The 14,760-nt window shown below is 53.7% G+C and overlaps 1 protein-coding gene across 3 annotated transcripts in view; it reads left to right on the forward strand.

The window, feature by feature from the left end:
- ptpro (protein tyrosine phosphatase receptor type O) overlaps positions 1-14,760 on the forward strand; it is a 273,680-nt gene that overhangs the window by 109,881 nt on the left and 149,039 nt on the right. For all 3 annotated transcript variants that reach the window (XM_072471710.1, XM_072471711.1, XM_072471712.1), the window contains one exon: positions 12,124-12,285. In XM_072471710.1, coding sequence (XP_072327811.1) covers positions 12,124-12,285 — 162 coding nt within the window. The remainder of the gene's footprint in view (positions 1-12,123; positions 12,286-14,760) is intronic.

The following is a 14,760-nucleotide window of genomic DNA, read 5'->3' on the forward strand; positions in this document are numbered from 1 at the left end:
CCACATTCACCTCCCATTAAAAATGAGTCCGGTGGGGGTGGTGGAGAACTATATACATTAGTGAATTTATGTACAGTGTTGTATTAGGAGACCAAAAAAGTGTCTTTTGAAAGTCCGGTGCCAGTTAGAGGTTCAACCAGTCTGGTGCCTTGACGTTCCGCTGGGAGCGACGTGGCGGTGGCGGCGATGTCGATGCTGGCGGCGTCGGTGCTGGCCTGATGTCGGGTGACCCAGGGAGCATGCCGAAATCCTCTTCATCCTCTTGTGTGGGCAGGGGAAGGAGGGATGGTCCTGGTGGGGTTAATGGTGGGAGCGCCGGGGGAGGGGAGGGTGGCGCCAACCCGGAGAAGTGTGTATGTGTGGGGAACCTGCTGGTGCCAGGTCCCTGAGGGAGACCGTATCTTGGCGGCCATCGGGGTACGTCACATAGGCACACTGGGGGTTGGCGTGGAGCAAGTGCACCCTATCCACCAATGGGTCCACCTTGTGGAGTCGGATGTGCCTACAGAGCAGGACCGGTCCTGGAGCTGCGAGCCTAGTCAGGAGCGACACCCCGGATGTGGACTTCCTGGGGAAGGCAAAAAGGCGTTCATGAGGTGTGTTATTCGTAGCTGTGCACAGTAGTGACCGAATGGAGTGGAGTGCATCAGGGAGGACCTCCTGCCAGCGAGAGGCTGGGAGGTTCCTGGACCGTAGGGCCAGTTGGACGGCCCTCCAAACCGTCCCGTTCTCCCTCTCTACCTGCCCGTTTCCCAGGGGTTATAGCTGGTCGTCCTGCTGGAGGCGATACCCCTGCTGAGCAGGAACTGACGCAGCTCATTGCTCATAAATGAGGATCCCCTGTCACTGTGGATGTAGGCGGGGAAGCCGAACAGAGCGAAGATTGTGTTGAGGGCCTTGATGACAGTGGCAGACGTCATATCGGGGCAGGGGATGGCGAAGGGGAACCTGGAGTACTCATCGACCACACTGAGAATATAATTGTTATGGTTGGTGGAGGGGAGGGGCCCTTTGAAATCGACGCTGAGGCGTTCAAAGGGGCGGGAGGCTTTCACCAGGCGTGCACGGTCCGGCCGGTAGAAGTGCGGCTTGCACTCCGCACAGACCTGGCAGTCCCTGGTGACTGTCCGTACTTCCTCGACGGAGTAGGGCAAATTGCGAGCCTTGACAAGATGGTACAACCGTGTGACCCCCAGGTGACAAAGGCTGTCGTGTAGGGTCCGGAGTCGGTCTACTTGTGCGCTGGCACATGTACCTCGGGATAGGGCATCTGGGGGCTCGTTGAGTTTGCTGGGCGATACAGAATCTCGTAATTATAGGTGGAGAGCTCGATTCTCCACCGCAAGATTTTGTCATTTTTTATCTTGCCCCACTGCGTGTTGTTGAACATGAAGGCTACCGACCGTTGGTCAGTGAGGAGAGTGAATCTCCTGCCGGCCAGGTAATGCCTCCAATGCCGCACAGCTTCAACGATAGCTTGGGCCTCTTTTACGACGGACGAGTGCCGAATTTCTGAGGCATGATGGGTGCGGGAAAAGAATGCCACGGGTCTGCCTGCCTGATTGAGGGTGGCAGCCAGTGCGACGTCTGATGCGTCACTTTCTACTTGAAAGGGCAGTGTCTCGTCTACTGAGTGCATCCCGGCCTTGTCTATATCAGCTCTGATACGGGTGAAGGCCTGTTGTGCCTCGGCCGGAAGGGGAAAGTGGGTGGACTGAATGAGTGGGCGGGCCTTGTCCGCGTAGTTTGGGACCCACTGGGCGTAGTGGGAGAAGAACCCCAGGCAGCGTTTGAGGGCCTTGGGGCAGTGGGGGAGGGGAAGCTCCATGAGCTTCCCGCATGCTGTCAGGATCGGGCCCCAGAACTCCGTTCTGGACCACATAGACGAGGATGGCTAAGCGGGTTGTGCTGAACACGCACTTCTCCTTGTTGTAGGTGAGGTTGAGGAGAGTGGCGGTGCGGAGGAATTTAGCAAGGTTGGGTCGTGGTCCTGCTGGTCATGGCCGCAGATGGTGACATTGTCCAGGTACGGGAAGGTGGCCCACAAACCGTACCGGTCGACCATTCGGTCCATCTCCCTTTGGAAGACCAAGACCCCGTTAGTGACGCCGAAGGGAACCCTGAGGAAGTGATAGAGCCGACCGTCCGCCTCGAAAGCAGTGTATGGACGGTCTGATTTACGAATGGGGAGCTGGTGGTAGGCGGATTTGAGGTCTACCGTTGAGAAGACCCGGTACTGTGCAATCTGATTGACCATATCAGATATGCGTGTGAGGGGGTACGTGTCGAGCTGCGTGTACTGATTAATGATCTGGCTGTCGTCAACGACCATTCGCTGCTTCTCCCCAGTTTTAACGACTACCACTTGAGCTCTCCAGGGGCTGTTGCTGGCCTCGATGATGCCTTCCCGAAGCAGCCGCTGGACCTCGGACCTGAAGAAGGTCTTGTCCTGGGTGCTGTACCGTGTGCTCCTGGTGGCAACGGGTTTGCAATCCGAAGTTAGATTGGCGAAGAGGGAGGGTGGGTCGACCTTTAGGGTCGCGAGGCCGCACACAGTGAGGGGTGGTAGGGGCCCGCTGAATTTGAGGGTGAGGCTCTGGAGATTGCACTGTAACTCCAGGCCTAATAGTAGTGCAGCGCAGAGATTAGGAAGGATGTAGAGGCGGAAGCCGCTGAATTCTACGCCCTGGACCGTGCAGAACCCCCGGATCGGGACGGAATGGGATCCGGAGGCCAGGGAGATTCTTTGATTGGCGGGGTGGACTGCGAGGGAGCAGCGCCTTACCGTATCCGGGTGGATGAAGCTTTCGGTGCTCCAGGGGTCCAGCAGGCAAGAGGTCACGTGGCCGTTGACTTTCACTGTAGTCGAAGCGTTGGCCAGGTTGTGTGGACGAGACAGGTCGAGCTTCATTGAGGCGAGCTGCGGTTGGTCGTCGCTGGTGTCCGAAGATGGAGAGCGTGGGGGGCCCAGTCGTGGAATGTTGTCGGCGTCCATGCCCCGTGGGGAAGACAAGATGGCGTCGCCTGAAGATCCTGCGGGGGACAAAATGGCGGCGCCCATGGGTCGCACGTTGCGGGGGCTGGACAAGATGGCGGCGCCCGTGGGCCGCACATAGACTGAGGGGGGAAGATGGCGGCGCCCACTGGCCGCTCGCGGCCCCAGGAGGTGCAAATGGCGGCGCCCACTGGCTGCGCGTGGCCCCTGGAGGTGAAGATGGCGGCACCCACTGGCTGGCGTGGTCCGGGTAGGTGAAGATGGCGGCGCCCACTGGCCGTGCGTGGTCCGGGACAAAGATGGCGGCACCCATTGTGTGTGAGTCGGGGGGAGGGGGTGATAGCGGCGACTGCACGGGCCCTTTTTGCTGCAAGCCTTGCAAATGGCAGCGCGGGCCGGGCAGCGTTGGCGAGGGTGCTTCTGCTGGCCGCAGAAGTAACATCGGGGACCCCCGGGGTGCGCGGATTGGCTAGGTAAAGCCCCGGCTGGGGGCCGTTTGTAGGGTCCACGAGGGATAGGAGGGGTGGGCCGCATGGCCGGAGGGGTAGGCCTGAGCATTGCGTGAGGTGACTGTCATGGAGAGTGCTAGCTTCTTAGTCCCCGTTAGGTCGAGCGTGGCCCCTTCAAGATGCCTTTGGTGAATGAGGTCCGACCCAATCCCCGTTACAAAAGCATCGCGCATAAGAAGGTTAGAATGTTCGGTGGCCGTAACAGCCTGACAGTCACAGTCCCGGGCGAGTGGGATTAGGGCCCGACAGAAGTCTTCTATGGATTTACCAGGGAGTTGAGAGCAAGTGGCAAAGAGTGTGTTCGCTTTCTGTGTGAAGTTTTCTTTGAGGAGCGCCATGGCATCTGTGTAGTTCGGTGCGTCCTGTATCAGCGGAAACACGCTGGAGCTCAACCTTGAGTACAGGATCTGTATCTTCTGAGCCTCCGTCAGAGGGGTGGTCGCTGAGTTGATATAGGCCTCGAAGCAGACTAGCCAGTGATTAAAGTCCTTTCTGGCATCGCTCGATTGCGGATCGAGCTGCAGGCGATGTGGTTTGATTCGGAGGTCCATCTTCTAGAAAATCTTACTGCAATAAATTGATGCATGATCAAGTGCACAAAGACTCAGTGTGGATACAACTGTGGCTTTATTGCAGTAAGATGTGTGGCCTCCCACAGCAGCTGGTGAAATGGCGGCTGAATAGAGGACACGCATATTTATACTCCTACTGGGCAGGGGCTTCCGGCGCACCTGTAGTACAGGTCCTACCTTACATCACCTAATATAGGTGCAACAGTGGTTTACCACAAGTAGATTGTGAGATCACCAGCCTCCATGTTCTTGGTGGGCTCCTCATTCCAGTATCAAAGAGGTAAAGGTAAAGTCGCCATAGTCCCAGATGACCATAGGGGGAGAGCTGACTGGTGATGATTTAACTTGAGAATTTCCACACCTCAGGCGAGGGGCAAGGTTGAGAAGGCAGGACCTTCATGAATAATCAGTACGAAAATTGAACCTTCTCTGCTGACCTTGCTCTGCATCACGGACAAGCTGTCCAGGTAAATGAGCTAAACCGGCCCCCGGTATCAAAGAGAGAGACAAAGGTCAGCATATGTCTCACAAAGACCTCGTTAGCTCCAGCTGCGTCTCAAGACCCCATCATGCATTCCCGAGTGTCCTGGCCACCACTTTGATGGCCAGTGTTTAGTTCACTCGATACTTTAACAAAACCCCAGACACCTCTGCTCCACACCACTTGACCAAGTGGCATGCTTCGGCCGCTCGAGTGCATCCTGTGTTCTCAGATCAGGTGCAGGCATTATCCTAATCTGCACTCTTAAGGCTGCGCGGTTAGCTTGGGCCATCAGGGTTACTGCTCAAAGTCTGAATAACTACAATGTAAGGGGTTGTGAGTGCCTCCCTCGGTGAATATTCCATTCCCAACTCTCACAAGGTACTTTCCCAGTCACCCAATTTTTGTGCAACCTCAGCTTAACTTACAGTCTGTACCCGAGGGAGTTAAAAGGTCAGGAGCAATTAATGGTGCTGTCCGAACTTCTGATCTTTGAGTGGGCAGAATTGTTTCAAACACCAGACTCCAAACATGTCAATGGAGCGGAACTGAACAATCTCAGCTGCGGAGGAATACATCCCCCCTCCCCACCCTGTCATGTGCTTCTGTCCTTCAATCTGGGCTGCCTTGTAACCTCCATCCACCCCCAACATTGGAACCCTTACAGAGAGGTTCCCTTGGTGCTGCCTCAGTCCCACAGCCACATCCATCAACATCCCCCACCCCATCGCATTGCGGCTCTTTCTGGAAAGAAGCCAATTTGGGCATTTGCCTGTGATGGTCTGCTCCCCCTCCCCTAAATCGATGGCACCGCTTCTTTGACAGGATCCTCACAAGCACTGCGTTAAATTATGTTCAGTCTCCACCGAATTCCACTCAAGGTTCATATCTCCAGGTGCCCACCCTTTTAAAGGCAGTTGTGAATCACATTGTTCTGAAGTTACGCCAACTTTTGAGGTAATTTTGACGTAGGGGAATGATTCCGGCACGTGGTCACAATAATGAGATGCAAGTTTATTAAAATTATGTTTGCTCCGCTTGATGGTGGGAAACACAGCTCACTATTGATCCGGGCGGGGATAATCGTCTGCTGGATTCGCGCCGTCGGGAAACGCGACTTGGGCCTTCTTGCGAGATTCTCCGATCTTGCCACCAAACTCGCCCGTCACCAACAGCCGCAGTAAGCGCCGGCCTAGAAGTGGCCAGTGGCAAACCGACCCTAAATTGCCACTCCAAGTAGATTCATGGCCATAACACGGATACTTTAGCACAGGGCTGAATCGCTGGCTTTTAAAGCAGACCAAGGCAGGTCAGCAGCACGTTTCAATTCCCGTACCAGGCACCGGAATGTGGCGACTAGGGGCTTTTCACAGTAACTTCATTTGAAGCCTACTTGTGACAATAAGCGATTTTCATTTAATTTCATACTATTTCGAACTTACAAAATCTGGGGGGTGTTTTGATGAATATTTACGTTGCAGGGGCGAAATTCTCCGACCCCCCGCCGGGTCGGAGAATCGCCGGAGGCTGGCGTGAATCCCGCCCCCGCCGGATGCCGGAATCTCGGCACCGGATATTCGGCGGGGGCGGGAATCGCGCCGCGCCGGTTGGCGGGCCCCCCCGCTTGATTCTCCGGCCCGGATGGGCCGAAGTCCCGCTGCTAAAATGCCTGTCCCGCCGGCGTAAATTAAGATACTTACCTTACCGGCGGGACAAGGCGGCGCGGGCGGGCTCCGGGGTCCTGGGGGGGGGGGGCGCAGGGCGATCTGGCCCCGGGGGGTGCCCCCACGGTGGCCTGGCCCGCGATCGGGGCCCACCGATCCGCGGGCGGGCTTGTGCCGTGGGGGCACTCTTTCCCTTCCGTCTCCGCCACGGTCTCCACCATGGCGGAGGCAGAAGAGACTCCCTCCACTGCACATGCGGGGAAAGCTGTCAGCGGCCGCTGACGCTCCCGCGCATGCGCCGCCCGGAGATGTCATTTCCGCGCCAGCTGGCGGGGCACCAAAGGCCTTTTCCGCCAGCTGGCGGGGCGGAAATTCATCCGGCGCCGACCTAGCCCCTCAATGTTGAGGCTCGGCCCCCAAAGATGCGGAGCAATCCGCACCTTTGGGGCGGCGCGATGCCCGTCTGATTTGTGCCGTTTGGGGCGCCAGTCGGCGGACATCGTGCCGTTTCCGGAGAATTTCGCCCCAGATCTTTAAACGGACTCTGCACGTTACTGTCCTCACCAACTCCTAGATTCCATTTACTTTCTTGATCCAGTAGTGCCGGGACAGGAGGTTGCAGTGTGATATTTTGCTTGCATGCAATTAAGATCACATTTGAACATCCCAAATTAGCACCAATTATTATTCAGTAATGCAACTCAACCTGAAATAGTTGATCCTAATCAGTATGCAATGTCTTCCCACTACAGTCCCTGTGCTTGCATTCCTCACACATACAGTATTGATACCTGTGCTGTTTTCTGATAAAGAATTTAATATTCACTACTTCAGATTTTTCCATTTTGAAATATGGAAATCCACAAGTGAATGTTGATGATTCCAGCCAACCATTTATAGGAAATGCCCTATGCAAAATTCCCTACGGAGGTTTAAGCATACTTGCTTGTGTGATTGTTTTTTATATTTCCCACTGGACCTCTTTGCTATTCCAGTCAGCCACCAGTGAAAATCATGATCAGTATCAACAGGCTAGTATATATGATGTCATCACAGAATTGACACAGTGCAGAATGAGGCCAAACGAGCATCATTTTTATGAAAACGTTTTTATTGGGTTTTCACATTTTGTATTTCACAACTCATATATTATATGGTACACTTTACATAATTGTGCCAACCAGAGAAAAAACAAACAGAACAAAAACGAGCAAAAAATAAATGGAGATAAAAAGACAGAGGGCGCGATTTAATGAAAAAGTCTCTAAGTGTGGTAGCAAGCGGAAACTGCCATGAACCTCTCAACACTCAGCCTGGCGTACATTAATTGGTCCACTTGAGGCCCCACGGATTGACACTGCAAATCATGCTTCGCCGTCTGATTCGCCTGGGCTCCCGCTCGCCAGCCCCCTCCAACAAGTGGCAGCAGCGCTAAAACCGCTGCTGCACAACCGACCCCACTCCGCTTGCAACCATGGCACCGAGGACACCAGCACCCCGATTCGGAGAAGGCTGGACGCGGTGAACGCCAGTGGTCAGGCTTCTGAGGCACATTCTGGTGCGCACCACACAGTTGCTGATGCACATGGTGGAGGCAGGAATGCCCAGGCGAGACAGCAATCAGAAATCTGCTGGATCCCGGGACCCAGCTGGGGCCCAATCAGGTGCTGAGGCTCTGGAACAGGTTTATCCGGAGCTGTTGCAGATGATAGGATGCGGCCATGGGACTTAGAGGGGGATGTCAGGGACACTCGAACAGGTCCATAGCCGATTGGAGGAGCCCTAGAAGCAATGCGTGGCTCCAAGGGCAACACGTCTAGGGTGGCGGCAGCAGTGGTGCATGACATCAGCAGAATGAGTGGAGGTGTCCAAGCTATGGCTCAGTCGGTGACTGCCATGGCTGAGCACCTTGACAGCAGGTCTGGGTTGCTAGGGGATGTGACCCAGTACAAGGTGAACCTCCAAGAAGTGCTGCAGAGCATGTCTCAGTCCCAGGCGGGCATAGCGGAGGCCTCCAGGGCATGCCACAGTCTCAGGTGGCCATTGACGAGGCACCCCTGAGCATGTCCCGGTTGCTGGGGAGGTCACCCATCTCAGGTGGGCATTGCCGACACACTGCAGAGCATGTCTCAGTCACTGGGGGACGTGTCCCAGTCACTGAGGAGCATCGCCGAGGGCATTGGCACCATGATGCAGACATTGGGGAGTCGCCAGGGCTGGCAGAGCTAGATGGCGCATGAGCAGCTGGCTCTCGATCCAGCTGTCCCTCTGTCCCGAGGCGAACCCCAGGGCTTATGGGCACTGACCAGGCGGAGAGGGAGCTGGGTGCCAACCGGGAGCCACCCTATGGCGTGGAAACGGCGGCCACCAGCCCCCCCGACACCCACCCCCTAACAACGGCTTATCTTGCAGTCAGCGCCTGGAACAGGGCGGCACGGGTGGGGCATGCGCCGCCGACAATGTGCTGAGACTCTCCGGCCTCAAGAGCCCCCAGAGGACACCCGCCAGGGGCATCGCAGACCATGGGATGTGGTAGACAGCAGGCTGCCTCCACTTCTGATGTGCATTCTAGGGACACACCAAAATGTAGTACTAGAGCACGGAGTGCTAAGCAGGTGGAGGATCACTGAGAGGGCAAGGGTGGGGGGTGGCGTAGACAAAGGGAAATGGGGTGCTGGGGGTGCATGGGGGGTTCGGGGTCGGGTGGAGTGAGCAGAGCGGCACCATCGGGAGAGTGGGGCAGTTGGGGACAAATTTGTACACCATTAAAGTATGTTGGCCTCGCTCAGTATGACGTCTCTGTCACTTTGCTCAGCAATGCGGGCCTATCACCCTTTCCCCACCCACCCTGTTAGGGGGGTCCTGGACCTCTTTCCCCCCCCCCCACCCCGACACATCACATGCAGGTGATGGGTGTGAGCAAGCATTCAGCAGCCGGGCACGCGTCAGACTATGGCCTTGAACGAGGAGCTCCAGCGCTCAACTCTCTGTGGGTTATCATCATACCCCTGCTCTCAACAGTGACCCGCTGACAGCGCTGAAGAGACCCATCACCTTGGAGTAATGTTACACAGACCCTGGGACAGTGTGAATGGGGGCGGAGGAGGATGGGGGGCGGAGGAGGATGGTGAACGGAGGAGGGGAAAGGCAGAGGGATGGGGGAGAGGGGCGGGAAGGGGTATGATGGACAGCACCACGTCCTATGTAACTAGTAGAATTGATGAAGGAGGCCAGTAGATGTGTATTTGGATGTTCAGAAGGCTTTTGACAAAGTCCCGCGTAAAAGATTAGCGTGTAAAATTAAAGCGCATGGGATTGGGGGTAGTGCATCACGGCGTATTTCTTGGTGGCGGGAGGCGCCTGGATTTCCTGGTCACACCCCTGTCAATGGGGTTTCCCATTGAACCCAACCCACGCCGCTGCGAATCCCATGGCGGGAGTGCGCCGTCAGAGGGACTGGAAGATCCCGCTGCCATGAAGATTTCACCCATTGTCTCTTGTCATGATATGCACTAACTATTTAATTATTTTAGAATTGCCTTTACAGAGAACAGGAGTATGGGGCAGGGCCATTCATATACCACATGAAAAATACACTGTGGGTGGAACGTTTGCAGAATTTGGCAAAGTGTCAGGCTCAGATAGAAAATTGGCGTATCGCTCTCCAGTTGCCCCCCCCCCCCCAGGTCTGCACCCCTGGAGGGATCCTCTTGACAATCCCCTTGACTGTCTCATGCCTGACCAAACCATTTCCGTAGGCGAGGTATGAACATTCACTATTTGTCAGGGAGGGGCGGCTAAAGCATGTAAATGCACTAAAATTTATTAAAATGAGGCATTGTGATGTTGCCAGTGAGGGATGGAGAAATGGAATCTCTTCGGCGAGAATCGTGTTTCTCGATTCTCACGAGATTCTTCACCCGTGCCACTGATCCCGCGGATTGTGAGTGCGGGTTCAAGATCGCCCCCTACTGTTTCAATATTTAAGAGAAAAATCAGACATTTTTTTAAATGACACTGAAATGGTGCAGCAGCACAGGGTTGCAATATATTATCATCGATGGTTAAGTCATAGTTTTGAATATGTAGCTTTCCAACAGCTAATTTCTAAATCTTGGCCATACCATGAGGGGAAGGGAAGTGGAAACCAGGATCTGGTCAATATATATAGAGAGAGGGAAATGTTCTTCAAAAGAGACAGGATAAAGCTGTGTATTCAATTACTTTGGAAGAGTGACATTTACAGAGATCAAAGAAGAGATTGCTTGACACAAGAGAATGGAATTAATTGACCGTTAATGTCAGCCTTTGCAGTAACAACATTTTTGCCTCAGAGACAGAAGCCTATGTATTCCAGCCCTCTCTAGTATTTGAACACAATCGAGGTTGCACTCCAATGAAGAAATGAGGGAGTATCGCATTGGCAGATATCCTGCTTTTCCCATGAAGCATTCGTGGTCACACCCTCCAGTGGACATGAAAGACCCCAGGCTGGATTCTCCGAATATGGGGCTATGCCCCCACGGCGGCATAAAAACGCTGGCGTTGCGCTCCCGAATTTCCTGGAAAAAAACCAACCCGATTCACTTACCCGGTCGGGAGCAGAATATCGCTGGGCGGGCCTCTGGCAATGGCCTCCCAGCCGCGCGGCGTAATTCGCGGAGGCGCAGATAATCGGGACCCAGAGAATCGCCGGAGCGGCGCCGGGCCCGATTCCATCGGGTACTTCGATTCTCCGCCCCCGCGCCAAATGCGATTTTGACACGGGGGCGGAGAATCCAGCTCCCCATGTCACTATTCACAGACAAGCACAGGAGTTGTCCCAGTGACCTGGAAAATATTTATCCCTTAACCAACATAATTAAACAGATTAACTTTACCCCTTCGCTGTTTGTGGAGCCTTGCCTCCAGAACAACAGGGACTACACTTCAAAAGTAATTCATTGGCTGTAAAACGTTTTGGGTTATCTAAGATCCATAGAATCCCCATAGTGCAGAAGGGTGCCATTCAGCCCATCCAATCTGCACAGAGCCTCTGAAAGAGCACTCTACCTAGGCCCACTCCCTGCCCACTCCCCGACCTATCCCGTAACCCTGCCCATTGGTCATGGCTAATCCAACTAATCTGCACGCCTTTGGACTGTGGGAGAAAATCGGAGCACCCGGAGGAAACCCACGCAGACACGGGGAGAAAGTGCAAACTCCACACAGTCACCCAAGGCTGGAACTGAACCCGGGACCTGGCGCTGTGAGGCAGCAGTGCTAACCACTGTGCCACCGTGTACATGAATGATCTTATAGATTGCAAAGTTTAATCATTTACTCTTTCTAAAGAAGATAATTTTATAATCACAGATAAAGCAGTCTCATATTCAGATTTTTTTAAAAAACGTTCCCATGGGATGGGAAGATCACTGGTAAGGCCAGCATTTATTGCCGACACTTAATTGTCTCTGAGAAGATTGCCTTCTTAAACTGCTATGGCCCATGTGGTTTAGAGGCACCAGTAGTCCTGCTAGGGAAGTAATTCCACAATTTTGACCCAGTGACAGTGAAGGAACGGCAATATATTTCCAATTCAGGTTGGCCTATGGCTTGGAGTGGGAACTTTCGGGTGATGGTGCTGCCATGTATCTGCAGATCTTGTTCCACTGGGTAGTAGAGTTTGCAGGTTGGGAAAGTGGTTTATAGCTACAAAATGAGTTCAGTCGTGATTGTTTTATATATAAACCTGTATTATAAACCTGTTCCATTAGGTGTCACTTTTAACAAAAAACCGTTCTGGATTCCCTTATGGCAGCCCTCTCACTTGATGAAATTTGTCTCCATTGGAAATACCTTGCTGCTCATCAACTTATGTATTACAATAGTTTAATTGTAACCCTTCCTCTGTCTTTACTAGAACCACTCCCAGTCAACAGTGTGGCTATATATGACTACAAGCAATCCCCACAAACTGGAGTCTTGTTTGATATTCAATACCCAAAGCAGACCACCAACTTTTTCTCAAGATTAAAATTAAGCTACTTTGAAGGCAATTATTATCGATCATCATTCCACAAAGGTAAAAAAAAATCCCTGATTTCCATCATTGTGTTTGTAATAGATAACCAAATTTTCTTTAGTTAATTGTGGATTTTGATCCAAAGGTATATAGAAAGACATTGTAATTGAATGACTCATTCTTGTTGGACCAATACCTTCCATTGGGTATTTTATGGTGAAAGTATGGCCAAGCACAGCCTTGGAGCAGTGGACACCGAAGGGGGGTGGGGTCAAGGGAGTCATCCCATTGTGAATGTGCCCCTCTGTTGCTGCTCGGCATCAGGGGCAGTGGGGGTGGGGGAGAGGGGGCGTTCTCCAAGGGCCCTGGGAGTTGGGTGGGCTTGGGCTGTGGGTGTTACAAAAGAGGAAGTGAAACCATTTAGCTGCTTTGAAGTGGCCAGCAGCAGTCAAACATAACAAGAGCATTTATAAATATTGTGGTTAGAATCAGTGAGGTGCATTCAAGCGTGAAGGGAAAGATAAATAAACAAGCACATCACAGGCTAGTGAAAGGTTCTGCTCTGTGAAATTAAATAGATGCTTAGCATTTCAAAGGCTGTCAGCGGATTGCAAGCCTTTTCAAGTGTTGAGGGTTTTCTAGGAAGCCTCTGACACTTGTAACAGCTGTTGTTTTAAAGGCTTTTGTCTGAGGGAACAGGTGTTCGTAAAGAGAAAGTATTTCTGCCTGGACTGCTCGTCACAGAACTGCCTGGGTTGCTCATCAGCTGTCAGGCAGAGCAGTTCAGGGTGAGGAGGCCACGTCAGAGTTTAAAAAGTCAAACCAAGATGATGCTGTTGAGCAGAGGGCTCCCTGAGATCACCATGCCAAGGGTGATCTTCAGGTTGCCCAGGGCTGCAAGGGGTAGACCAGACACGGGACCCCCATCCCGGGGGGACGGTCCTCAGGTCAAACCTTCACCTGCAGCCCAAGCCCACCCAAACCCTAGGACCCTTTGGATATCCCCCTCTACAGCCAAGCAGTGACAGAGGGGCACATTAACAATGGGACGACTCCCTTGACACCCTTCAGGGTCCATCTTGCCAGGCTAGAGATCACTGCTCGGTTGTCAGTGCCAGGGAGTGGGGACTGAAGGATTGTGGCTGAGGGGTGTAGCTAAAAGGAGACTGAGGGAGGGGCGCTGAAGGGGGGTGGCTGAAGGGAGAGGACTGAAGGGGGGGCTGAAGGAGATTTGGGGGGTGAGAATGGTTCACTCTCGTGTGCACGGTGGGGAGGGGGTCACCCAGGAGTCGCCTTGATGAGGATTTGTCGGTAGAGAGTGGGGGAGGTTGACATTTGCTCTGCAGGAGGGGGGAGCTTTCAGCTGGACTTTGGGATCAAGGCATCTGTTCCAAATGGGGGTCCATGCCAGAAAGCGATAGAAATCCGATACACTTGCCGTTCTGCAAATAATTTCATGTCAGAGATCTGTGACTCGCACCTGGGTACCGCTCCCACCGCCACCAGTGAGCAGTCCCAATTCTCCACTGGCTGGAGCACATAGACTTCGGAACAGAGAAATCTGTTCACAGTCTTTGTTTTCAGAGAGAAATGCAAATCAGTTATCTTTAACTTTAAGTTTTCCCCGTGATCGGAGAAGGATTATGGATCCTTCAAAACCTTCCCTTATTTACCATATGCCTTCAACCCCTTCTCTGATCTGGAAATAATTTAACTCCCCCCTCCCCGGCCCCTTGGTTTTCAACTTAACTTCTGACCTTTTCGTGAGCATCCCCATTTGGAAAGGAATTTTCCAGGTTATTCCCCTGCTTTTAAGCCCTGAGTTAGTCTAAGGATATTTTTGTCCCTGAAGATTGGGGGCGACGATCAAAGGATCTTCAGCTGCTCCGACGATTCTCCGGAGAGTGGAGAATCGGCGCTGGCGCGGATTCCCGCCGGCGCCGTCCACGTGTGGTCTTACCCGGTGGGACCTCGGCGTGTATCCATCTTGGGGCGGCCTGGTGGGAGGGGGGTGATCCGACCCCGGGGGGGCCTCCACTGTGGCCTGGCCCGCGATCGGGGCCTTCCGATCGGCGGGCCGACCTCTCTGGCTGGGGTCCTCTTTTGCTCCACACCGGCCCCTGTAGCCCTACGCCATGTTGCGTCGGAGTCGGCACAGAGAAGGGAGCCACCATGCATGCGTGCAATCGCACCGGTCGCAGCGCACATTGGCGCCGGTCGCAGCGCGCACGCGCAGACCCGCGACGCCCATTTGAGGCCAGTATCGGCACAGGAGCTGCGTGGGGTGCTCCAGGGCCGTGCTGGCCCCCTGTAGGGGTCAGAATCGCTGCTCCTGCGGCGTTTCCGAGGGCGTCAACACTTAACCTCAGGATCAGAGAATCCCACCCTATGTACCCGCAGAGGGTTAGGATGTGAGTCCTTATGAGGCTTCCAGCATCAAGGGTGTGAGGCAGGGTTGACGGCCCTTATCTTTTACAACATGTTCAATTCTCTCGAATAAAGCTTTCGACTCAATCAAATGCAGGGTGAGGCCTT

Source organism: Scyliorhinus torazame, chromosome 13 (genome assembly GCF_047496885.1).
Source record: "Scyliorhinus torazame isolate Kashiwa2021f chromosome 13, sScyTor2.1, whole genome shotgun sequence".
Taxonomy (NCBI): domain Eukaryota; kingdom Metazoa; phylum Chordata; class Chondrichthyes; order Carcharhiniformes; family Scyliorhinidae; genus Scyliorhinus; species Scyliorhinus torazame.